The 26654-nt window shown below is 37.2% G+C and overlaps 1 protein-coding gene and 1 pseudogene across 2 annotated transcripts in view; one reads left to right on the top strand and one right to left on the bottom strand.

The window, feature by feature from the left end:
• Window positions 1-11693: 11693 nt before the first annotated feature.
• LOC103587115 (MOB-like protein phocein) overlaps window positions 11694-26654 on the bottom strand; it is a 38181-nt gene continuing 23220 nt past the window's right edge. For both annotated transcript variants that reach the window (XM_008568530.1, XM_008568529.1), the window contains 6 exons: window positions 24291-24391; window positions 20121-20163; window positions 19835-19921; window positions 13718-13797; window positions 12283-12394; window positions 11694-12154 (listed from right to left, as the gene is read on the bottom strand). In XM_008568530.1, coding sequence (XP_008566752.1) covers window positions 12023-12154; window positions 12283-12394; window positions 13718-13797; window positions 19835-19921; window positions 20121-20163; window positions 24291-24391 — 555 coding nt within the window. In that variant the 3' untranslated portion in view covers window positions 11694-12022. The remainder of the gene's footprint in view (window positions 12155-12282; window positions 12395-13717; window positions 13798-19834; window positions 19922-20120; window positions 20164-24290; window positions 24392-26654) is intronic.
• LOC103587117 lies at window positions 24869-25424 on the top strand (annotated as a pseudogene).

Raw genomic sequence — 26654 nt, 5'->3', positions numbered from 1 at the left:
TACAAAAAGTAGTTTTTAACATTTCAAAAACATTAAGCATAATTCATAATTCATAAATTAAGCATTAGTTCATTAACCACATGCCATCCTTTTGAATTTGTTCTTCTGGGAAAACATGGGTCTCAAGATTTTTCTCCTTTTTTAACTCCTTCTAAAAGTATTAGTTAGGGGCTAGCTGTTAGCTCAGTTGGTTAGAGTGTGGTGTTATAACACCAAAGTGAAGGGTTCAGACCCCCATACAGCTATCAATAAATAAAAGTATTAGTTAGGATTTTATTTTTTTAAATTTCCAGCTTTACAATACAACTGCAGCCTGATATTCTATGTACTTTTCTCCCTTTCTTTCCTCCTCTTCATGTAAAGAGCTACTGCCAGGAACCCAAGTTAAAATGAATGAGTTTCACTCCTTATTCGAAATACCTCCCAGATGAATTAAAAATTTAAATGTAAAAAACAAAACTTTAAAAATACTGCAATCATATATTGTTACAGGGCACAGTCAGCTCTTGACTGAAGCTCCACAGAATTGATATCAAACTCACAGGTCTAGCTGCCTGCCCTCAGACAGAAAAACAAACAACAAAAGCCAAATGTTGGCAAAAATGGAAGTCGGCTTTTACTCAGGAATAGCAGTGACCTAAGGAGAGATGTGAGGCTGGCCCATCTCTCTGGTAGTCCTGAAGGAGAATTGTCAGTCTAAAGCCATCTCAAAGTCTCAGGTTTGGGCCGGCCCGGTGGCGCACTCGGTAGAGTGCGGCACTTGGGAGCGCGGCGGCACTCCTGCCAAGGGTTCGGATCCCATATAGAGACCGGTCCGCTCACTGGTTGAGCGCGGTGCAGGCGCGACACCGAGGGTTGCGATCCCGTAGCCGGTCACGAAAAAAAAAGACAAAAAGGAAAAAAAAAAAAAAAGTCTCAGGTTTACTGAGGGGTTTTTAAAGAAGGGGTTGAGGGAATGGAACGTGGGAAATGAAAAGCAGGGGGCGGGGATGTACAAGGGGCCCGGTACAAGGTCTTGCCAAGACTCATCTCGTTTCTGCTCCTGTCCTTGTTGTTGTCTCAGGGTCCTGCTGGAGGGGTGGAATCAGCACAGCTTTACTGATGTCTTCCTGGGTTTCCCAGTGTCTGGATAGTACGTGCAAGTCTGCAGCTCCGGGCAGGCTAGAAAACAACTTTACATTCATGTAAATAATGTCATCTTGCCCTGTTAACCAAGGTCCAAAATATCAAATAACCTGCATGCCAAGAAAAAAACTGCGTCTTTTAAAAATATTTGAGAGCCCATGTGGTTTTAGGTCCCAACATGTCTTCATTCCTGCTCATTCCAACAATATGAGCAAATATTTAAAGCATAATTCAGAAGCCAGAAGCCACAAAGAAAAAGATTGCGTAAATAGTGTATTAGTCCGTTTCTGTTGCTTATAACAAAATACCTGGAACTAGGTAATTTATAAAGAAAAATTTATTGCTTATTGTTTCAAAGGCTGGAAGTTCAAAGTGCAGAGAGCACATTTGGTGAAGGCCTTGGTGATGGCAACAGTGAGGGCAGGGTGTCACACGGCAAAATGGCAGAGCAGAGAGAGACCAGTCTCCTCTTTCACTCTCCTTTGAAAGCCCTCCAAACCACACACGTGACCACCATTTTCAATCCATTCACTGTGGTGCGGTCCTGCAAACTAATCACCTCTTCAAGGCCCCACCTCTCAATTACCATAATCGGATTTCCCGCCCTCTTTACACTGTCACAGAGGGGACTAAGTTTTGGGGGGATATTCAAACCAAGGCATTCTGCCCCTGGCCCCCCATTACTCATGTCCTTTTCACATACTAATACATTCATTTCGTTCCCAAAGTCTTAACTTGTTTCAACTCAAAAATCCAAAGTCTCAATTTCCCGTCTGTAAATTTACAAGTTATCTACTTCCAAGATACAATGGTGGGGCAAGCATAGGGTACATATTCCCATTCCAAAAGGGAGAGAGAAATAGGCCCAAAGAAAGGTGTAACAGGTCCCAAACAAGTCTGAAACCCAGCAGGGCAGGCATTAAATCTCAAAGCTGGCAAATCATGTATCTTGACTCCATGTTCAATGTCTTCTGCACACTGGTGCAGGGGTTGGGTCCCCAAGTCCTCGGGCAGTTCCACTCCTGTGTCTTTCCTAGTCTCAGGTGATGCTTTAGCTCCCACTGGCTGACATTGCACACTGGTAGCTCCACAAGTCTGGGGTCCCCATGGTGGTCTCACTCTCATGGCTCCACTAGGCATGGCACTGATGGGCTTCTCTGCTGCAACTCAGGACCTGAGATTAGGGAACAGAGATATCTTTTTCGGGAGATAGGGTGTCACAGGTATTGGGAGAGAGCAGGCAATTGGGAACTTACAAGGATGGAAAATTCTTCTGTAGATCAAGAGAACAAGTACATTGAATCCATTTCTGTACGTTGTCCTCCAGCTTCCCTCTCACTGCCCCACTACATTTCCATGCCACCCATCTTGGCCCTTTTTCATGATCCATTTTGATTCTACCTGAGTAATAATTTTTATTTCTGCATAAGTATGTAACATGCTTGAGGGTACAGGTGAGCCCTTGAATCTTTACTTGCAAATCAGTGGAATTTGAGGATTGGCAGAGGAAATGATGCCTTGCATCTGGAGGGCCTTGACAGCTGCAGTGGCACACTCTCAAGAGGCCTCTCCTGACACTTAACACCCCACTTCACAGACTGTGGCCTCTCCAAACGCCTCAGAAATGTGACACCATTGATATGGTCATATTCTACTTACTATCCTGCTAAATGTGAGCTTTCCTCAGTACTGATGGGTTCTTCCTACAGTGATTACTCTATATCTGGGAAGTGGTATTTAATAAAAATTATAAGGATTAGTTTCTACCCTTGCCTTAAAAGTTAACATCATATCCAGAAATAGTGAACCCCATTTATTCCATCCATAATTCCCTACACCAACTAATGAGCTCATTTTGCCATGCACCATAATACATGACCCCTGCCCTAAGCAATGCTTGAAAACTCTCTCCTCCCGGGCCGACCCGGTGGCGCACTGCTACAGTGCGCTGCTTGGGAGCACGGCGGCGCTCCCACCAAGGGTTTGGATCCCACATACAGACCAGCCGCTCACTGGCTGAGCGAGGTGTGGGCGCAACACCAAGGGTTGCGATCCACTGCTGGTCACGAAAAAAGACAAAAAGGAAAAAAAAAAAGAAAACCCTCTCCTCCCTATTCTCCCAAATCATCACTAGTTATTATAAATCCTGTTATATTAACATTTATCCATGTTCAGATGTTCAGAATAACTATACATAAATACAACACTAAAGGAAAATTGATTACTAAATAGACAGGTTGTGAATACAGCTTAGAAAAAGCTTGTCAATGTGAATAAGCAAAAAGGATATTTTAATAGAGGTTGTTGCCAAGACTTACAGCCTCTTTAACTAGGCATGATAAGACAATATAAGCCATTATTATATTATAAAATACAACTTATGTTGTTCAGTGAAATTTTGTAACTTTACAGACACAGGATTTCATAAAGTAACATTAAGGTGTAGAATTGAAAAACTGTAAGTTGTAGACCTTCCAAATTTACTTAGAAATTGAAAACCTATAAAGATGCACTTTTTCATAACTTACTTGTTTCCTTCTGAAGTCACAAACATCACATATTATTTCTCCTCCAGTAGTCTGTTCTAGCTTCCAGAAAGCTGTTTTGTTTACATAAAATTTATGTTGTTATCTAAAATTTATTTCCTAATTTGTTTCCAAGATCACAAATACAGTCTTTAAAATGCTTCATTTACATTTCTATCTAGACAGGTGAAAATATATTCTTATCAAGGGAAAGGCTTCTTCTTTTTTTTTTTTGTCTTTTGTCTTTTTCCGTGTCCAGCAACGGATCGCAACCCTCAGTGTTGCCCCCGTACCGGACCGGGGACGATTGCAACCCTCGGTGTTGCTCCCGCGCCTCGCTCAGCCAGTGAGCGGGAACCGGTCTGTATGTGGGATCCGAACCCTTGGGCGGCAGCACTGCCGCGCTTCCCAAGTGGAGCACTATCCATTGCGCCACCGGGCCGGCCCGGGAAAGGCTTCTTTTAAGAGAAACCATTCATGAAATATGTCATCTGTGTTAAGTTTACAATTTGATTTATTCACTCAACTAAATCTAGATTATCATAGACTGAATTTTTACAGGAAAATGATTTGAAATTTCATAATTTATATTAAATCGCTTGATGCATAAACAGAGAGGGCAAAGGCCGAGTGATAACTAACTGCAGTGTACAATTCTGACTCACAGAAGCCCACTTGGGTCCAACGTAAAAAAATTATCAAGTTAGCGCTAGGCTGTACGGGAAGCCCTGGGGAAGAATGGGTACATTGTGAAGCTTCTGGCATACTTATAAATTAGCCGGTGAAAGCTAAAGGCAGATGGGATTTTTGCCAATTGATGACTGGCCTATTTTTAATTAGAATTGTAAGCAGGAGAAGGGGCTGCTTTATAATCAGTCAAATTCACAGTAGTGACTAAGATATGCCCTGGAAGTAAATCAGGGGTTTTGTAAGTCCTCAAACATCCCTACTATTTAGTATACTACATGCTGCTGTACCAAATACTCTAGTGGATGAAAAGATTTCACACAACTCCCAAACACTAACCTACTTCCAGAGACTCAGACAATGACTGCTATGTTAAGCTGTGGCTCCAAGAAGCACTTTTGGGTCCAACTAGAAAATCTCATCATTTACTGTTGGGATCATAGGATCTAGATAAAATGCAGCTTAACTTGGTGTTTTAAGAATTGAGATTACCTGAAGGTGCATCTTTATAATAGTAGTACTACTGAGAAGTCATATGGGAGGGGATGCTGGCTTGTCAGGTACCAATGAACTTTTCTCCTTTCTATATCTTCTCTGTCATTACTTCCACACCTTTCAGAAATTTGAGGCCCCAACTCTGTCGCTATCTAACTGTGGAGTTCTGGAAAATCATTTCATTTCTGAGGCCTTGCTTTGTTGGTGTGTTTGTTTTTTAATCTGTAAAACAAAAGGACAAGAAGAGGGAAATAACTCAATCACCTATAAATTTCCTTTTCTACCTCTAAATACGTTTTCCTATCCTCTCCTTGGGATCTGTTAAATAACAACAGCACAACTAAGCCCTTTTAGTTGTGCTAAGAAAAGGTTGCCAACTCTTGTTTTAGATTTAGTTTTCAAAATAAAGCAAACACTAGTGAGTCAAGAGTAGCAATACAAAGGCTGGATTCAAGCAGTTGTAGTGCCCCCAAACAGAAAAACATCTTCCTTAGTCTAGAATATGCTAAACAAGACTGCACAAACCTAATGGCAAAAAAACTACTATCTCTACTAAGTGCCCTAAAGACCCCAGACCAGCCAGCATGGAGCATACTTATTTTTTGAGAAAAGAAAAACTAAATACCAATCTCCTCTATACCCACCCAATATCCATCTGAGATTGTTGGGTCTGCTGCCAGCAGCCGACCTGTACAGCCCTAGCCTCATTCCTTTCAGTGGGCGAGTGAACAGCCCGGGATTCCTCTTTCCCTCCAGTCACCTTTTGAAGGAGACAGGGGAAGAGAGGCGTGAAAAGAGGTGAGCACACCACCGGCCCCAAACCAGCCCAGGTAAAGGACACTCAGACGCAGTGGGGGTTCTGTCAAGCAGTTCCGTTTATTAACACACAAGCATTGGCTTTTAAAGGTAAATGGCAAAGGCAGGTTTTTTACATCCTCCAATCAGCTTAAGGGTTAAGGGCATGCATCCTGTCTCAATACCTAGCTATTGCAATTACGCAGTGTTCACAAGTGCGGCCAATAAGGGCTAAGGCAAGGTTCCCGCAGACACTCCCACCCTGCTTTCTCCCGGCGCGGTCTTAGGCTGCCACGTTAATCCACTTGTAATGTCACTTTAAGGTGGTGTTAGTTTTTTAAAGGCCCAACATGAGATGTGTTTGGAAATTCTGCAATGGCAGCATCCTCACTTCCCGGAGAACAGCTCCAGTCGAGTTGTGGGTACCCAAAAAGGGAGAGGGAGGGTCGGCGAAAATAACAAACACAGACAGAGACCTCAATGCATCAATATGCACGTTCTCTCTCTGCCGGCTGTCAGCCTGTTGCAGCTGGAGCCCAGTAGAGCATGAGACAATGCCTTTTATTTAGATTTTTCTCTGCAGGGGGGTTTTGGGTATTATTTTTATTGTATCAGCAAGCTTAAATCAATGGTCCATAAAGCAGGGAGGATACTTTTTTAGAGGTCAGCAGGTCTCAGGTGATCAACTCGTGCTTTTTCCTGGAATCAGGTTTATCAGATTCAAACCATCCCTTCATTGTCTTGAAGTTACCTTGTGACCTTTCTCTGGTTAGCAAACTGTGGTTAAGATCCACCCTGTTAACAGGATGGGAGCCAAATGTAAAAAGAACAGCGGATATTTGAGCAGCATTATCATGCACATTTTAAGGTTATGCATTTGTTGTGGCCCTGTAATCTTGATCTAAATGTTAAAGTGTCCTTGCGCGCAGCATCCCAATATCTAATTCTTAATGATTTATTTAAAACTGGACACCACCAAGTAAAGGGGGTTCTACAGTTTCATTCCCATATACTTAATTTGTCCCAATCATAATTCCTCATTAATGCCAACCATTCTCTTGCCATTAATATAACCTCCAGTAAATGATGTTTGCCAACTTACATTAGGCTGCAGCTCATATTTAGTCATGAGCAGGCTTTTGGAACATATGTTGGTGTGGTCAATTTATCATAAGGGGATGATTTTGAATTGTCCAATTTACTCAGATCCTCTGTGGGAATGTTTAGTTCAATGACTACATAATTATTTGTGTTATTTTTATAATCTTTTAGGAATTTAGAGAACTGCCACGCTAACCAAAATATTGAAAGAGAAGGCAAAAGCCACAAAGCCGAGGCAGGCAGTCCTTCTGGTTGCAGCAAGTGCTCGTAGCTGTGGCCTTGCCAACAGCTCTCCCTCCAGCGGCCCTGCCAGCTCGGAGAGGGCAGCCCAAGCTGACTCCTTTAGGACTCTGCCATGACGTGGACCACGACACTCACTTTGTAAGCAACCAAAACAGTATAGACCTGTTGGAACTTTTCTGATTCCCCTCAAGTTGTTTAAATATTATGAAAATCAAGGCAAGCATAATTTCTTTCTCTCTATAAATACCTGGTTTTAAAAACACAATGACAGGGCCAGCCCGTGGCTCACTTAGGAGAGTGCGGTGCTAATAACACCAAGGCCAAGGGTTCAGATCCCTATATAGGGATGGCTGGTTAGTTCACTTGGGAGAGCATAGTGCTGACGACACCAAGTCAAGGGTTAAGATCCCCTTACCAGTCGTCTTTTAGGAAAAAAAAAACCCATAATGACAGCTTTTAAGGCAGGTATGTAGAGACTTATCCCCAAAAGTCAAAAAGATACTATTGAATTATTGGAATTGGGTGAAGGGGTATCTCATTTGCTAGTGGAACAATGACTATACCTATTTCCTCATCTCTGTGGTTCCCTTGTTCCATAATGGACTCCCTTCAATCTATCTCTGAGAGGCAGAGGAAAATACACGGATAGAATCCTGTCATTCCTACTTGACTTAACCTCTTACTTTTAGAAAAAGGTATAAAGCATTTTTTTAAAACTAACATTTTCTTGTAAAAAATGTTACTAAGGAAAACCAAATATATTTGAAATCAGCAAATACCTGTACAGATGTAGGAAATTATCTTACATAAAGCATATTTTATGAGCATGTTCCTTTGACACTGTCACAAAAAAAGGCAGATAATACTATAACCTGTAACATACACTACAACTTTTAAGTGAAGATTTTAAGTTATTATACATGACACAGACGGCTCTCATAAGATCCACCCAAAATAAAGTGGTAAATACACTATCTATGAAATTATAAACTGTTTTTACCAAAGTTTATAGAAGAAATCTAGATCAAGAAAACATCCTGATTTCATTAAAAAATATCTTATTAATCTGAAGGTTGATGTCAATTAATCCTACAATTATCATCACTTAATTGACATACTATCATCATGAGTAAATTCAGTATGTCAATGTATTTATCTTTTGGGAACTGAGGTTAATATGAAAATTTAGTATTCTCTTTGCTTAATTACATTAGGTTCTCACACTTGATATGAATCTTTGTGTACTATAAAAAGAACTGTAAATAGAAAAGTCACACAAATGAAAAGTGAGGCTCCTCATTAAACCTGTTAGATGAGTAATCTAGTCCTCTAGTGGATTCACTTGGTAGTTTTCTGGTTTTGTAGTGTACCCCACAGTAATAAAGCATATTTTTACAGGAATCAGATTTGAATTTTTTGATCAACTCAAATAAATTGCTAAATGTATTGCACGAATACATCTGTATTGTCAGCTTAGTTAACAATTAGCTGTTTCAAGAAATGAAAATCAACTACTTTTACTAAACATTTGTATAGTATGAAAGAACTACACAAAGAAACCTTTAGCACTCTCAAGAAATATTCACAAAATAAAGTATGGAAAATTTAGAATTTAACTGCTCAAACAAAATTATAGGAAGCCTTGAAGCAAAAATATGTCATCGTACAGAGAAGAGGGCGAAATACCCATGGAAAAAATTAATTCTATTACAATGAATTTGACATCAGTCAGTAAATGTCCCTATAACCATAACAGTCCTTACTAACAATGGAATCATGGATTTCTAATTTTATTCTGATATTAAAAAGCATTAAGTTATTAAGAATTTAACAGAGAAACTTTTCTAGAAATGCAAATTTAACACCTCAAGTGAGAGAAAAGAAAATGTACACACTCAAAATAATTATGTTTCTTATGGGAACATAAATGATTAAAAAGTTAGCTACATTGTCAGATATGATAGAAGAAAGAGTGAGTTGACTATATGGTCTTCAAAGAAAGAAAAATCTAATTTTAACTTTTGGATCTATACAGGGTAATTCAAACAAACAGTGGAGCCTAACTTCCTTTTTGAACAGAACTGTGAATTCTCTATTTCATCTCTTCTTAGAATACTTACTTTATAAATTAATTATTTGCCAGTCTCAATTTTTTTAATACTGCTTACGCACATACATGTATATTTTCAAAATTCTGCATATTATTAAGGAAAAACAGGAACTGCTTCATTTAGGTCTTATGTAGTATAGTGAATCAACTTTAAAGTGCAAGGAATCCTAGTGAAATGTCAATATGAATAAAAAGAAAGACTACAAACTGATGTTTTCTTTTGTAGATTTTTTTTTTATCAATTCCAAACATATAGTACATGGAAGAAGAAATAAGAAAAAAAATGTATTTTATTTCTCCATTAACACTAAGCCATATTACTCAAAATGTGTTTCAAAACATGTAGCCAGATCACCAATCCCAATCAATACCTTAGTTCAAATGTTCACTAAGAAAATAGTCAAGCAACCAAAAAAAAAAAAAAAAAAAAAAAAAAAGCGGGGAAAAGGGAACCCTTGGAAAAATAAAAAAAAAAAAAAACCAAAAAAAAAAAAAAAAAAAGCGGGGAAAAGGGAACCCTTGGAAAAATAAAAAAAAAAAAAAACCAAAAAAAAAAAAAAAAAAAGCGGGGAAAAGGGAACCCTTGGAAAAATAAAAAAAAAAAAAAACCAAAAAAAAAAAAAAAAAAATAGTCGAGCAACAGGAATCCATTGAGACATCATCAAGAGAGAATAGCTACATTGCTATATATAAATTATTAACTTAGTAGTTTAGTCTCTCAATATTTAGCAAATTTGTTTTAAAATTACTATTCTCATTGGTTTATACCAACCTTAATATAAATGCATAATTTCAAAGTCAACATTCCCTTCACTGTGAACGTAAAACTTCTCAAAGATAGTTGTATATTGGGGTACATTAATGACTGTGGCTGCTGGGACAGAACTGTTCAAAAGCACTGCCAAAAAGACTAGCAGGCTTGGAAAGGCATAAACTATATGTATATGTGTACACACACACACACTTTCAGTATGCTACTATTTCCCACATTTTTGCTATACATACTTGTCTCATAATATGGTATAAACTATTCCCTCAAATTTGAATAAACAATCAAGATGAATACATTATCATCTTCATTTCAAAATAACCCTTTTAAAATGAAAAAGAGAGGCCGGCCCGTGGCTCACTCGGTAGAGTGCGGTGCTGATAACACCAAGGCCACGGGTTCGGATCCTATATAGGGATGGCCGGTTTGCTCACTGGCTGAGCGTGGTGCTGACAACACCAAGCCAAGGGTTGAGATCCCCTTACCGGTCATATTTGAAAAAAAAAAAAAAAAAAATGAAAAAGAGGGCCGGCCCGGTGGCGCACTGCTACAGTGTGCCGCTTGAGAGCGCGACGGCGCTCCCACCGAGGGTTCGGATCCCACATACAGACCGGTTCCTGCTCACTGGCTGAGCGAGATGTGGGTGCTGCGCTGAGGGTTGCGATCCCATTGCCGGTCCCAGTCCTGTACGGGTGCGACACTGAGGGTTGCGATCCGTTGCCGGACACGAAAAAAAAAAGACAAAAAGGAAAAAAAAAAAATGAAAAAGAAGTTCCTCATGTTTGTTACATCTGTTCAAGATATTGATTTAAATATTTTCTTCACTACATGTACAATTTTTTCACCCTTAGTGTCTCATTACATCCAGTTTGGCAATAAGACCTCCAGTGCTTTATTAAAAACTGCATCCAATAGATTATAAGATTGTTAAATTTGCACTTGAATCCTTCTTAAGACATTGAATTACGACAAAGTCAAAAAGATGTATGACCATTCATCAACACTCTTGGAGACTGTTAAATTTGCACTTGAATCCTTCTTAAGACATTGAATTATGACAAAGTCAAAAAGATGTATGATCATGCATCAACACTCTTTGAATTATTGCAAATAATCTCATGTGCATATAATTCAAACATAAACTTTGTGGGCAGAGGGGTATAAAATAAATACTACAATATTTCTTCAACTTTAATGTTGCCTAGATGGTTAGATAAAAAGATTGGCAAGTCAAACTATTCTAAGAACTGTTTTCTAAGTAGTTAGAACAATTTTGCAAAACAAAGATAAGCAAGAACCTTTGCCAATACATTTTTCCTGTAGTGTAATTGCTAATATGAGGTATAATCTGTAAGCCATTAACACAAATATAAATAGGTATAAGCCACCACTAAATCATAGTCTGGTGAAAAGCTTCCCAGCTAATGTAGGCTGGGGAGAGGGTTAAGGGAAATGAGAAAGAGGGGACAGGGCAGGCTTCCAGTAGGAACATCATTTACATGCCTTACCATTATCATCATCATGTTGTATGCAACAGTCCACTGTTGCAGAAAGGTAAATCCTTTCCAAGTATGCTGGCCTAGAATATACTTTATGTAACACAGTAAGATTATTTAAGTGTTACTTATGCTTCATTTGCATTTACACTTGGACATACACATAATCATTTATGTATATCAAAAACTATAAACCGAATCTTAAAACACTTTTATTTTGGAAAAATTAAGATGAAACTATGTACTACAGAATTTTCTAGAATATCTATACTCAGGGATAAAACTAAAGGAAAACATTACTATCTCTTTAGCAAATGGCTTGTGCGAAAACTCAAGCTTACTCATCCTTTCATAGATGGGTTTATTTGATGAGGACTGTGATCCAATGATTGTTTAGCAGCAATTTACCAAACTGTAAATTCTTTTATTAACAGGCATTATAAACAGACAATACTAATCTTATTTAAAAACCTTGAGTGCCACACCGGTGAATACACAGCTCATGAATAACTTAAAAAGAATTTCCCATTTTAAAAGGCAACACGCAGCATACAAAAACCTATACTAAACAAAGAAGCTATAATATGGATACATGATTGATGTGTCTAAAATGATACATATACAGTACATAATTAATGTTAATTATGTGATTAGGTACATTTTTCTATGATTCCCTTCAGGCTTCACTTTCCCCAGAAATTGAATTCTGAACTTCCTCTTCTAAAATTGGTACAATCAGGTTATCCTTGGACATCAAATTATATTTCATCACAAATTTAGTAAACCGATGACACAAAAATGTTTCATTCTGTAGAGAGAAAGAAAAACATGTTATTTTAATTTACTATCTCAAACCAAAAAACTAGAAACAATATCAACATATATTACTACCATTCTGATAAAAATTTATCAAAATAATTAGTGAAAGATACGTACTTCATATTCATCAAATATCTGCCGGTGATGAAAATAAGCATGTGAAAATATTCTGTAAATCCTACGGCATACTGATCCTAGTTTTGCTACAGATGATTCCTTTATACTAACCCTAGAAAGAGAAAAGAAATCATAAGTTCATTGAACTGGATAGAATCTTAGAAATGACACAGTCTAATCTTCTCAATTCACAAGTGTGGAAATTGATACCTAGGGAAAATAAGTACCTAGTGTAAGGTCACAGTACTAGTAAGTGCCTCTAGGAGGCCTGGAACCCCCAAATTCTCACTCCTGGGCCAGTGCTTTTTCTACCTAACCACAATGCCTAAGTTAAATTCAACATTACAGTTTTGAAACTTTGAAGTTTAATGCAGTTAAAATAGATCCCTGACAACTCAAAACTTACCTAAACATATGTTTACAACATTAGTACTTTGTCCACTGGAGATGATTGAAACTGCTTAAAGGAATTATTGTTTTTGCTCCACAGAACTGGATAATTTTCTTTCCTTTATATTTTTGGTGGGAAATCAAAATTGTTTGCATATTTCTGATATTATTTTTATAAATATGTATATATAGGACATTGAGGTGAAAAAAGTATTTTTTTTTTTTTTTACATACTTTATATGAGTTTTTTCAAGCTAATCATATTTGTGGGGAAAAAAATCTCCAAATCCATCACCTGGTAACAAATATCTTAACAGAATAAAAGGCCAGTCACAAACTTCACCAATAATATACTACATGCACAGCTTATTCCCAGATTTAAAAATCTATAGGCAAGGATAAGGACTTCTTTATTTTTTTTTTTCCTTTTTGTCTTTTTTCATGACCGGTAACAGGATCGCAACCCTCGGTGTCATGCCCGTACCGCGACCGGCAACGGGATCGCAACCCTCGGTGTCATGCCCGCACCGCGCTCAACCAGTGAGCAGACCGGTCTCTATATGGGATCCGAACCCTCGGCGGGAGCACCGCCACACTCACAAGCGCTGCAATCTACTGAGTGCGCCACCGGGCCGGCCCCGGATAAGGACTTCTTTAAAAACAAGCAGTCCAACTTAGAAAAGTCTGCTCTTCAGGCATGCTGTATAAGGGAGGCAGACTCTGACAGTCACAGAGATTCAAGTGAGCAAGCATGTAAATATCCCAACTCTAAAGCATGAGAGAGCAGACACACATTAGCAGGGACTAGTCTTAGAATGAACTGGCCTGTGAGCTTGGGAGCCAAGTCCTGCTGTTTAACTACAACCCTAATTTCAAAACTTGAATAATTTGAACAAGCCAAATATACAACAGTTATTAAAAAAAAAAAAAAATTAAAGAATATAATGCATTAACCAGCAAGCTAATTTTAATTTTAAAATATCCATCTTCCATCTTTTAAGTTAAATCCAAAAAGTTTAACACCATGTTTGAAATTTTTACTTACCTGCTGGGAAAATATTTATTGCTATTCAGAAGACATGCAGCACCATCAAGTGTATGTCTAGTATAGTCTATAGCAGGACACTACAAAAGAAAGGATATAAAAATGCATCAACAAACAGCTCTACCTCTTAGATTAGGTGTATTTATTATATAGATATATGATTCCAAAGACAAGAACATATTCTAAAAAAAAAAAATTCCCTCACAATTTCAGAATGACTGTAAAATACAATGTTACAACAATAAATAAGGCTTTATTATCCCCATGAACTATAATGTCAGGCTGCTGGAAGATACATGAACCATTTTTACTCCCAACATTGTACCTAGAAGAAACCAACATTTAGAGGTGGGAAGAACTCCTGATTATCTAATCCAACCCTCTTACTTTATAAATTAGGAAACTGAGGCTTTGAATGCTCAATGACTTATGTAAGATCATACAGTTAGGTAGAAGGACTCAAAAACAATACCTCAGATATACCAATTCCTAGTCTACTGATTTTTACTTCGCCAAGCAGCCCAGAAGCCTCCTTCCCTTCACAAATATCTCCAGGGATCACAGCCTTCTTTCAGCCTAAAAACATTCCTTTCTATGTCCCTGGCACCCTACTACTAATCTAGCAGCTCTCTAAAGAACTTTCTCCTTGAACCTCCTTTGAATTTTAACATGAAATTTCTAAGTTTCTTTATATTTTAATTAGCCTGTCTTATCCTATTCCATTTATCAGAAACAATGAAATCTATTATCTCATGGCAAATCAGTAAACTTATTAAAGGAAAAATAAAACTGCAAAAGTAATTCTCATCTGGTCCTCCTGAGGGCAGACAGGGAGAAGCATCAAGGGAAGAAGGATTAGGAATGACATGGAGTCAACAGATGGAAAAAAGAACTAGAGAAAGGAATAACAATGACTCTAGCTCTATCCAGTAATCAAAATAGCTTTCAAGTGTTAAGACTGAAGCTGGTAATTGAGAAATGCAGATTAATAACTACTAAATGCGGCTTCAAATAGTGCCATGACAAATACATAAAGATTATCTAAGCAACAACAAAAAAGTATTTTTCTAACTATACATCCATAGGAATTTATGGTTAGTGGACTCATTGCCTAAAACAGCACATGAACAATATTTATTGAACAAATTATCTTTCTGTAGATATCTGATTACAGGTGATTTGGCCAAAAACAAATATTCCAAATCACTGTGTTTCTCCTAACAGTCATTTTGAGTACACCATGGGACAGTTTTACAACCTTTAAATCAGAACCATCCAATAGGAAGACAGTCATGTGCTGCACCACGTTTCAGTCAGCGACAGACAGCATATACAACAGTAGTTCCGTAAGATTATAATGTAGCTAGAGGTGTGTAGTAGATTATACCATCTGGATTTGTGTAAGCTATGATGTTCACACAATGACCATAATGACTCATTTCTCAGAATATATCCCCATCATTGAGCGTTGCCTGAGTATAATGCAAGTCACAAATTTAATTTTAAATTTTCTAAATTAATTTTAATAATATATTTTATTTAACCCACTATATCCGACATATTACCATTTCAACATGCAACTGATATAAAATATTAATAGGCTATCTTTTGTCTTTTTAAATTAAGATACAATGTATACGCCCTATAATTTACTCTTTAAAAAAAACAGTAATTTTTAGTATATTCACAAATTGTGCAATCATCACCACTACATTCCAGAACACTTTCATCACACTAAAAAGAAACCCTGAACCAATTAGCAATCACTTCCCATTCCATCCTACCCCTATCCCTAAACAACAACTAATCTACCTTCTGTTTCATATTTCATAAAAACGGAATCATTTTGTGTCTGGCTTCTTTCACTTATGTTTTCAAGACTCACCTGTGGTATAGAATGAATGAGTACTTCAAAAACTTTTCTAGGGGCCGGCCCGGTGGCGCACTGCTACAGTGCGCCGCTTGGGAAGCGCGGTGGCGCTCCCGCCGAGGGTTCGGATCCCACATACAGACCGGCTGCTCACTGGCTGAGCGAGGAGCAGGGGCAACACCGAGGGTTGCGATCCCGTTGCCGATCCCGGTCCGGTACGGGCGCGACACTGAGGGTTGCGATCCGTTGCCGGGCACGAAAAAAGACAAAAAAAAAAAAAACTTTTCTAGTCTTTAATGTTTTTAATATATACAAAATGCTATAATGTATGTTTCTCTCTTTATAGATTTCATTCCTTTTTATGGCTGAATAACATTCCATTGTATACATATAACATTTGTTTATCCATTCATGAGTTGATAACCATTTGGTTGTTTCCATTTTTTGGTTATCATAAATATTGCAACTGTAGACATTCACGTATGAGTCTTGTGCAAACATGTTTTCATTTCTTTTGGGTATATAAGTACGAGTGGAATTGCTGGGTCATATGGTAACTCTATGCTCATCATTTTGAAGAATTTCCAAACTGTTTTTCAAAGTAGCTACAGCATTTTATAATCCCATCAGCAATGCATGAGGTTTCCGGTTCACATCCTAGCCATTAATTGTTCCCGTCTATCATTTATATTTTAGCTAATACAGTGAGTGTGAAGCATATGTCATTGTGGGTTTTGGGGTTTTTGTTACATTTTTAAAAATTGTGATAAAATGTATATAACATAAAATTTGCCATTGTAACCATTTTTAAATATACAATTCAGTGACATTAATTACATTCATACTGCTATGCAACCATCACCACTGTTTCCAACCAAAACTTATTTACTTTTTTTTTGGCAGCTGGCCGTTAAGGGTATCTGAACCTGTCACCTTGGTGTTATAAGGTTACAATCTAACCAATTGAGCTAACCAGCAAGCCCCAGCCAAAACTTCTTCATCATCCCAAACAGAAACTCTGTAACCATTTAGCACTAACTCCCCATTCCCTCCACTGCCTGGCAACCTCTAACTACTTTCTGTCTCTATCAATTTGTCCACTCTAGGTATTTCACATAAGTAGAATCATATAATATCCATCCTTTTATGTCTACCTTATTTCACTCAGCACAATACACACTGGATTTCAAAGGTTCATCAATGTTGTATCATGTATTCATTCCATTTCATGGCTGTATAATATTCCATTATATGTATATGTATATACCACATTTTGTTAATCCATTCTCATTGTGGTTTTGATCTACATTTACCTAATGACAAATGATGTTGAGCATCTTTCATGTGCTTATCGGCCATTTCTGTATTTTCTTTGGAAAAATATCTATTCAAATCCTTTGTTGTTTTTTGTTTTGTTTAGTTTTGTTTCTCATTTTTAAATTGAGTTACTCGTCGCTTAATTGTTGAGTTGTAATAGTTCTTCATGTATTCTGGACACCAGACCCTTACTTTTTGGATATGACTTCCAAAAACATTTCCTCCCATTCTGTGGGTTTTCTTTTAACTTTCTTGACAGTGTCCTCTGAAGCACAAAAATTTTCAATTTTGATGAAATCCTATTTACCTATATTTTCTTTTATTGTTTTAGCTTTTGGTTTATATCTAAGAAATCATTGCCTATTCCAAGGTCATGAAGATTTATACCTACATTTTTTCCTAAAAATCCTAGCTTTTACATTTAAGCCTTTGACCCATTTTGAACTAATTTTTGTGCACATTGTGAGGTAGGGACTTAACTTCATTCTTTTGTATGTAGCTATCCAGTTGTCCCTCAATGAGGTATTTTACACTATCTTTTTGTACTAACTCTTTGAAGTCCAGTATGTAATATGCACTTACAGCACATCTCAATGTGGACTACCTACCTTTCAAGGCTCCATAGCTACTGTATCAGACAGTGTAGCTTTAAACTTTTAATTGGTTTCTGGCAGGGGTTTTTTTTTGCCCCTGGGGGGTGTGGGTAGTTGAGGGAAGAGTTTTACCTTGTTTTAGTTGCTTCCCCTCCACCTTCCCCAAATTAATTGTCAGGTAACCATTCCTACTCTCCACCAATCATGACAGCAAAAGGTTGGTGAAAAATAGCAGTTTACAAAATAGTATGCAATACTGATATGGACTGTGTCCCCCAAGTTTTATGTATTAGTAGCTTGATCCCCACTGTGACTGTTAAGAGGGTAGGAAATCCTATCATGAAAATTGAAAGGTGGGGCTTTGAAGAGGTGATTAGATTCTGAGGACCATGAATAATAAATGGATTAAAAATGGTGGTCATGGTCCGTGTTTGAGGGCTTTAAAAGGCGAGTGCATGAGGAACTCTCTCTCTCTCTCTGCTCCAGCATGTGAGACCCCTGGGTCACTGTTGCCACCACCAAGGCATTCACCAAATGTGTTCCCTGGATCTTGGACTTCCCACCCTCCAAAACTATATGCAATAAATTTTGTTTTCTTACAAATCATGCAGTTCCGTGTATTTTGTTATAAGCAACAGAAACAGACTAATAAAAATATGTTCACAAACTTTTATAATTATATTTTTGCCAAATATACAATCATAATGTTATTGCTAGTGATCACAATGTGCACATGGCTGAAAGAACTTCTAGATAATAACAAATTATGATCTTTGTCACCTACGATCATTACTTGTATAATTAACTCTACTTGCTGTAATACCTCTCTTTAATTCTCAAGGATAGTGAATAAATCATTACTGGTGCTGAGTATCCTGTCTCTTCCACTTCAGAATCTACCCAGTGCTTTTAATCAATGAGCAATTTTCTTTGCTCCTGGTCTGTCAGCTCCTACAGCTTCCTGACTGTGCAGTTATTCCAAAAGAGTTCAGAAAGTATCCCTTCAAGTTTTTCTTTTGTTTGCATTTTTACAGTAACTCCATTCCATATAACCACCCCTTGGAAATCCTACTATCATCCTCCCTTGACATATGGCCAACTCAATAGAGCTGAATTTCAGCAAACAACGTCGCAATTCTAAGACTCCTTTACAGGTCCTAATCCTGATAATTATCCCATCTTACATTTGATATTAAGCAAGAAAAAAGTACATGCGAGAATGACAGTATTTTTAAGATTTACAATACATCACTAACTGGATATCATTCCACTCTAAAGTGAGAATAATACATCTTTACTCTCTGCCAAAACAAAATAACCTTCTTGGTTCAGTTTCCTAATCACAATTATCACATCATTCTCTATACTAATTAGCAAACTTCAGTGAATTATCAGCGAAACAACTATGATGATTTTCCCAGATGTAGGCTTGATACACAATCTTAATACTGTTTCGATTTATTAACACAAAAAATTTAACACCTTGAATGAAACAGGTATTCCAAATAAGTACTATTTGCTTATATAGATACCAGATACTCCTTATTTTGGACATTTACATTTTTCAAACAAAAGAACAGCATATATTGATTTTGCATCTAGAGGGCCACTTGTCTTCAAGCCTTAGAGGTCTGTAAACATAATGACCATTTGAAGATTTATAATTCTACAGAACTGGCATAACCCAATATCCCCAATGAGTCAGTGTCAAGTAAAAATAATTACTACAGATTAAAAGGGAATGCAGACTGAAGGGAAATGCAATGAATAGTTTAAACAAACCAGTTGTAAAGGACATTTTTGAGACAACTAAGGAAAAGTGTCCTGGGTATCAGATGATATAAAGGAATTATTTAAAATAAGAAAAAAGTACAATAAACAATACCTACTGCTTATACTCTCACCTTGACAAAAACTAAATAAGGAGAAAAACAAAATTAATATAAAAAGCTCAAAAATAACATTTCTGCTTAATAAACTAGGCATTAATGAATAATCAACAGTTCTTCCTATCAAAAGAAATCATGACTGAACAAAAATCTAAACAGGTATATCTCAACCACTACACAGGATATCACTACAATGTGACAGATGTTATTTTGTGATAGCCAGTGAATCATAAAGTGAATTTTAGCCTATGCAATTGCCAACTATAAAAAATGATACTAATCATAAGAAATCCTAAGACAGTTCTGTGGTAATAACCTTGCAGCAAGGAACTCTAAACCAAATGGCAAAATAAAATGAACTAAAAACCCTAAAAACTTGTCTACCATTGTCTTGGAGGGATTTAGGTTATGATGCTTTTATTAGTCATTCTATTTCATAAATCCTCACCTCTTTTGGCGTTTTATGAGCTGCACAAAGAAAAATCCATTGTTCAGTTGCTGTCATTTGAGTACAAGTATCTGGATGGCATTCACTCTGTTAAAAATAATTATATTTCTTAATAGATAATATAATAATGAAAAAATTTATCATGTGGATTACTACATTTCCATGTAAAATTCTAAAAGAAAATAATTAGAAATTTTGGATAAGTCTTTGTAATCACATTAATTTACAAAAACAGAGAAAACTACCAGAACTTTCAATTACAGCTTTAACTTAAAGAAAATATTACCTGAAGTTTGACAGCAAGTCCATTTAGCTCAAGGCAGAACTGCCTGAAAATACAAATATATAAGGGAAAAGTCACATCTATTCTCCATGGTGATTTTTAGAACATTAACAGTAAAAAGACAATCCCATCAGTGCCGACCTTCTTCCCTCATCATCATTATTGCCACCACCTGAACTGACAATGGCATTTCTTCCAAAGACCTACACATTACAAATCAAAAACCAATGCCCTAATAATGTTCAATAACAGAATTCACTCATATTGGAATCACTCATACTGGAAATTGGTACAATTTTTCTGGGAAGTACCTTGGAAACATATACCAAGACCCTTAAGAAGTGTATATTTTCTAACTAAATCATTCTCCTAAGAATCTATTGTAATGAAATAATCAGAACTGCATGCAAATCTATGTACAAAGACGTTCACATAAACTATACGTACATATGAGAACATTTCTGAAATATTCTAAATCGTTAGCAATTGGAAGGTAGTAAAATGTTGGTACACATACACATACAAAGGATTTTTGTCTATATTCACTGTAAGATTCCAGTTATATAAAAAATTATGTGTGTATATATCTATTCACAAACAGATACACATAAAAAAGATGTTTTATACTCATTCATATTTTCTAAGTTTTGTCTTGAGTACAAAAAACTTCAAACATCACCAAATATATAAGGTAGAAAATGAAAGTCCTCCATAATTCCACTTCCTCCTCCCAAACGACAAAAACTACTGTTTACATGCAAATTTTTTCTATGCACAGATTAAGGGATCTATCATACACAATTTTCTAATTTGCTTTTATCACTTAATAGATCTTAGGCATTTTTCCATGATATAATTTCCTTCTAAAACTGACAAACTAAGAATTATAAAACTTAGGGGCCGGCCTGTGGCTCACTCGGGAGAGTGTAGTGCTGATAACACCAAGGCCCCGGGTTTGGATCCCATATAGGGAGGGCCGGTTTGCTCACTGGCTGAGCATGGTGCTGACAACCCCAAGCCAAGGGTTAAGATCCCCTTCCCGGTCATCTTTAAAAAAAAAAAAAGAATTATAAAACTTAGGGGCCGGCCTGTGGCTCACTCGGGAGAGTGTAGTGCTGATAACACCAAGGCCCCGGGTTTGGATCCCATATAGGGAGGGCCGGTTTGCTCACTGGCTGAGCATGGTGCTGACAACCCCAAGCCAAGGGTTAAGATCCCCTTACCGGTCATCTTTAAAAAAAAAAAAAAGAATTATAAAACTTAGAACAATGCCTGAAACACAGTAAGAACTCAATAGATATTTTTTAATAAATGAAGAATGGAGGAAATTACATGACACTGAGGCCAGGCCATCAGTTTTAGACAAATTTGTTATTTTATATAAGAAGACAATCTTCTATGTCACAAAGATAATTTGTTTTATAGCTGTCAAAATACCGAATATGTTCCCTCTAAAAAGCTTACTTAGTAATATTTAGTTCACTGTATCAAGTTAGATAAATCACTATTCTGTTTCCCCATCAAACAAATGAAAACACTTTAGTTCCCCCAAAATGCAAAGCTAAAACCTACATAATTAGAAGATAAAAAAGAGTCCCCCCACCTCCCAAGAAAAAGAAAAATGGGACATATATGAAACAAACTTGCTAAAAGAAAAACTATATTTATTTATTTACTTATTTATTTTAGGGACATTATAATAGAAGAAAACAAAAAGACAAGGGTGAAATTTTCAGTTACCAGTAACTATATTTCCTTTCCTGATACCTAATAATAATATTCTTAGATTACAAAAATAACACTATTTCTGAATCACCACATCACCCTCCACTACTCCGTATCAGTAGGCTGCATGTTATGAGTGTGTGAGTTATTTTCCGCTAAGAGGTAATAAAGAATGGTGATAAGCAAATTTCTTACCTAGTCCAACCTTCTTACAGCCAACAGCAAAATTAAGGTAACTGATTCAAAAGTGTTGTGAGTATAATCTGTAGCAGACAGTGCAAACCTAACATTTTCAAGTTAATCCAAAACAGGCTAACACATGGTTATTCAGCTGAAGAAACAAACCAGAGCTGAAACTCAGCCTACATACCAGTCACCAAGCCATGCAACCTGGGCACTTTTTCCTAACCACAAAGATTCAGTATGAGCTAATGGGAGATTTAACTGAAGTCATGACCAAATTCAAATTAACATCATAATATATAACCGCATAAATCAATAATGGCAAGTATACAGCCTCAAATCAATAACATCAAGCACATGCAAAAAATAAAAATACAGGGCCGAGCCCGTGGTGCACTCAGGAGATTGCTGCACTCAGAGCACAGCAGCACTCCCTCCGCAGGTTCGGATCCTATATAGGGATGGCCACTGGTGTGCTCACTGGCTGAGTGCGGTGCAGCCAGTCTCAGAAAAAAATAAAAAATAAAAATAAATAAAAATAAAAACACTACTTATGAAACTTTTTTTTTTTTTGGCACCTGTCTAGTACAGGGAGCCAAATCCTCGACCTTGGTGTTATCAACACTGCACTCTAACTAACTGAGCAAACTGGTCAGCCAGTGCAACTTGTCTTAATCAACTATAAAGATGTACACAATATGATAAAGAGACAAAAGAATATATATGATGGGTCTTCAAAAGTTCATGGAAAGATTCGTGTTATCTTTCAACTCCATTTTCCTACAAACTTTTTGAAGTACCCTTGTATGTGATTATAATACATAAATAAGAAAAGTAGCTAATAGAAAAATATGACAAAAGTAAAAATAATAGTACCAGAACAAATGGGATATGCATGAGAAAGATTTTACATAAAGTTTCATATAAAGCCTTTATATGTTTTGTATAATACATATTTCATAGCATAAGTTAAATAGGGAGAAAAATGTTTTCTTAGATCTAAAATACACTAAAATCAGCCCTCACTTGTTAGAAATTATGCTTGTGGTAAAAAAAAAAAAAATTCTTGCTTATTTTCATCATTAATAACAAACGATAAGTATTTTCACAAGGCTGATTAAAATAAGACAAAGGGCTGGCATGTTAGCCCAGTTGGTTAGAGCATGGTGCTGATAACACCAAGGTCCGAGGTTCAATCCCTGTACCAGACAGCTACCAAAAAAAAAAAAAAAAAAGTGATAAAATAAGGCAAAGAATATAATATACTAAACACTCTCTAACTTGGGTTATAAGAATAAGAAAATATCTACAGACTCATACTTTCAAATATTGTGCATTAAGACGTATTTAAAAAATTAAATCAAACAGTCACATGATTTCTCCAAGAAACTGGCAAAGGGTATAAAGATGTCTTAGCATCCTAAAATTGTTAAACTGTATGATAAGACATTATGTCTCAGCAATAACTAAACAAACATGCAGCAACAAGAAGTCAAAAACAAAAAAGTGCCTGTCTACAAGTTGAGGCACTCATCCCAGAAAATGTGGCCAATTTATTCAGGAAAAGTCATATTTCTACTCCACTTATTATCTAAAAATCAACTCAAAAAAATATGAGCCCCAAAGAACATATACTAATACTGCATTCTCTATGTTTAATCTGTCAACTCATCCCAGCTCCCATTTATACTGGAAAGTTTCTAACTTCAAGAAACGCCTAGTAACTTCAGGATACAGCTGCTTCTAAAGTTCACTCTACCTATTCACTCATCATCAAAGCACCCAAACTCCTTACTTCAGAATTACAATTAATCTCTATTCACCAAAGGGAAGACTAGAAGTTTGCAGTACCAAAAATCAAATACCAAGCCTGGCCAAGGCCTAGGGGTGATCCTCTAAAAAGAAAGTTATTCATGAGTGGGGAAATGAAAATAATGTATTAAGGAAATAATGGTTAAGGAAAACCATGTAAAAAGACAATAAAGCCCAAATCCATAAATGTAGAAAGGTGCATGCGCAGGCCCAAGTTAACAGCTCTGAAATGACCTTTCAAAACAAGTGACTATATAGCACAACTTGATCTAGAAACAACCAGTGAAAAACAAAATCAAGAAACTCATAACACTGAAAACACAAAATCTTTAGAATCTGGCTTTTTGGTCTGCAGTTACATAGTAAATTTTATTTATGTTAATAATTATCATTAATACTAAAGCTTATTTTTACTAGTAGACGTACTATTACTATTTTGATGTAAGGACCTACCTTAAATGTTCATACTTCCATACACCTTCATCTTGGCCTTCAGGAGGTTCAAGAATTTTGTCAATATTGGAGCAATCTGCTCTTATGTTCTGTTGAATATACTGTAAACAAAAAAGTTCTTATGGTTAATTAAAACACTGTATTACAAGGTAAATTGTACATTAAATATATACAATTTTTGAATACATAACTGCTATTGTGGTTCAACTTTTGGGTTATACACTAAATTGGAAACCAAGTATGGAATCAAAATAAGTAACTGAGAAGAAAGGAGGCAACCATTACCTATTTTCCAATTCGACTTCATTGAGACAGGATCTACTACATATGCATATATAGTATTTATCAGGATAGGAACTGGGATCAAAATTGCAAACCATTATTTTCATATGAACATAAAATACAGACAATGCAAAAATAACTGTGGTATATATTGTATGACTCCATTTATATAAAGTGTCTAGAATAAATAAATCAATAGAAAAAAAATAGCAGTTGCTTAGGGCTAGGAGGGAGAGGATGACAGAGGAGAATGAAGGTAAATGTTAATGGGGATGGGGACCATCATTCTGAGGACCATGTTGCTTCCTAACAACCTGCTCACTGGTTAGGGCACACGGCCAGGAGGGGCTAGACAGTGGGCCAGGTACACCAGGAGTTGGAAAAACCAAACTAGGCAAAGAACTTGCATCGAGATCAGGAGTGAAATATGTTAATGTGGGAGATTTAGCTTAAGAAGGGCAGTGTATAAGGGCCATGATAAAGAATATGACTGTCTGATTTTAGATGAAGATAGAGTAGCTGATGAATCAGATAACCAAATGAGAAAAGGTAGAGTTATTATTGATTACCATGGTTGTGATTTCTTCCTTGAATGCTGGTTTTATAGTTTTTGTGCTGAGAACAGATAATAGTGTTTTATACAAAAGACTTGAAACAAGGGGTCACAGTGAGAAGAAACTAAAAGACAATATTCAGTGTGTGATTTTTCAAGTTCTTTATGAAGAAGCCATAGCATACTACAAGGACAAAACTGTGTATCAGCTGCCCAGCAATAAACCAGAAGAGCTAGAAAATAATATAAATCAGATCTTGAAACAGATTGACTAATGCATCAAAGATCATAACTTCTGACGTACAGGACTGGCCACTTTACAATCACTCTTGTTCATATCTCTCTGACCACATCATAGAAATTTTTCAAGTATCAGTAAGACTTTTTAATTAAAATTGTGTTGCAGGGGCCGGCCCAGTGGCGCACTGGATAGTGCGCCGCTTGGGAAGCGCGGCGGCGCTCCCACCGAGGGTTCGGATCCCACATACAGACCGGTTCCCGCTCACTGGCTGAGCGAGGCGCAGGAGCAACACCGAGGGTTGAAATCCCGTTGCCAGTCCCCGGCCCGGTACGGGGGCAACACTGAGGGTTGCGATCCGTTGTCAGACACGGAAAAAGACAAAAAGAAAAAAAAAAAAAAAAAAAAAAAAAAAAAAAAAAAATTGTGTTGCAGGACTAGCAGGTGGGTAATGTAAAGGTTCATGCTTGAGTTTCTTTTTCCCCATGAGAAAGTGAAACAATCTCAAATATAATGAATACAATATTTAAGATTGGGAGTAAATATATCATTGTTTAATGCTTCAATCACTAAAGAATACATAAATCTGACCAAATAGACAGATACCTTTTATGTTTGCTACAGAAGAAAATACAGATGAACTCTTAAAATAAAACAAAAGACTACAGATACCGAAAAAAAAAAAAAAAGGGAATGGGTTTTCTTTTAGAGGGGATGAAAATGTTATAAAATTAGATTGTGGTGATGGTTGTACAACCCTGTGAATATAACTACTAAATTGTACATTTTTTTTTTTCCTTTTTGTCTTTTTTCGTGACCGGCAACGGATCGCAACCCTCAGTGTCGCGCCCGTACCGGACCGGGACCGGCCACGGGATCGCAACCCTCGGTGTTGCTCCCGCCCCTCGCTCAGCCAGTGAGCGGCCGGTCTGTACGTGGGATCCGAACCCTCGGCGGGAGCGCCACCACGCTTCCCAAGTGGCGCACTACAGCAGTGCGCCACCGGGCCGGCCCCTAAATTGTACATTTTAAATGGGCGATTTATATGGTATGTTTATTACATCCAACAAAAGTTGTTTTAAAAAATGACTAGCAGTGGGGCCAGCCCGGTGGCGCACTCCTACAGTGCGCCGCTTGGGAGCGCGGCGGCACTCCCGCCGAGGGTTCGGATCCCACATACAGACCGGCCGCTCACTGGCTGAGCGAGGGGCGGGAGCAACACCGAGGGTTGCGATCCCGTGGCCGGTCCCGGTCCGGTACGGGCGCGACACTGAGGGTTGCGATCCGTTGC

This window comes from Galeopterus variegatus, unplaced genomic scaffold, assembly GCF_000696425.1.
Source record: "Galeopterus variegatus unplaced genomic scaffold, G_variegatus-3.0.2 Scaffold420, whole genome shotgun sequence".
In the NCBI taxonomy this organism is placed as follows: Eukaryota; Metazoa; Chordata; class Mammalia; order Dermoptera; family Cynocephalidae; genus Galeopterus; species Galeopterus variegatus.
This window is presented reverse-complemented; position numbering and strand designations above follow the sequence as displayed.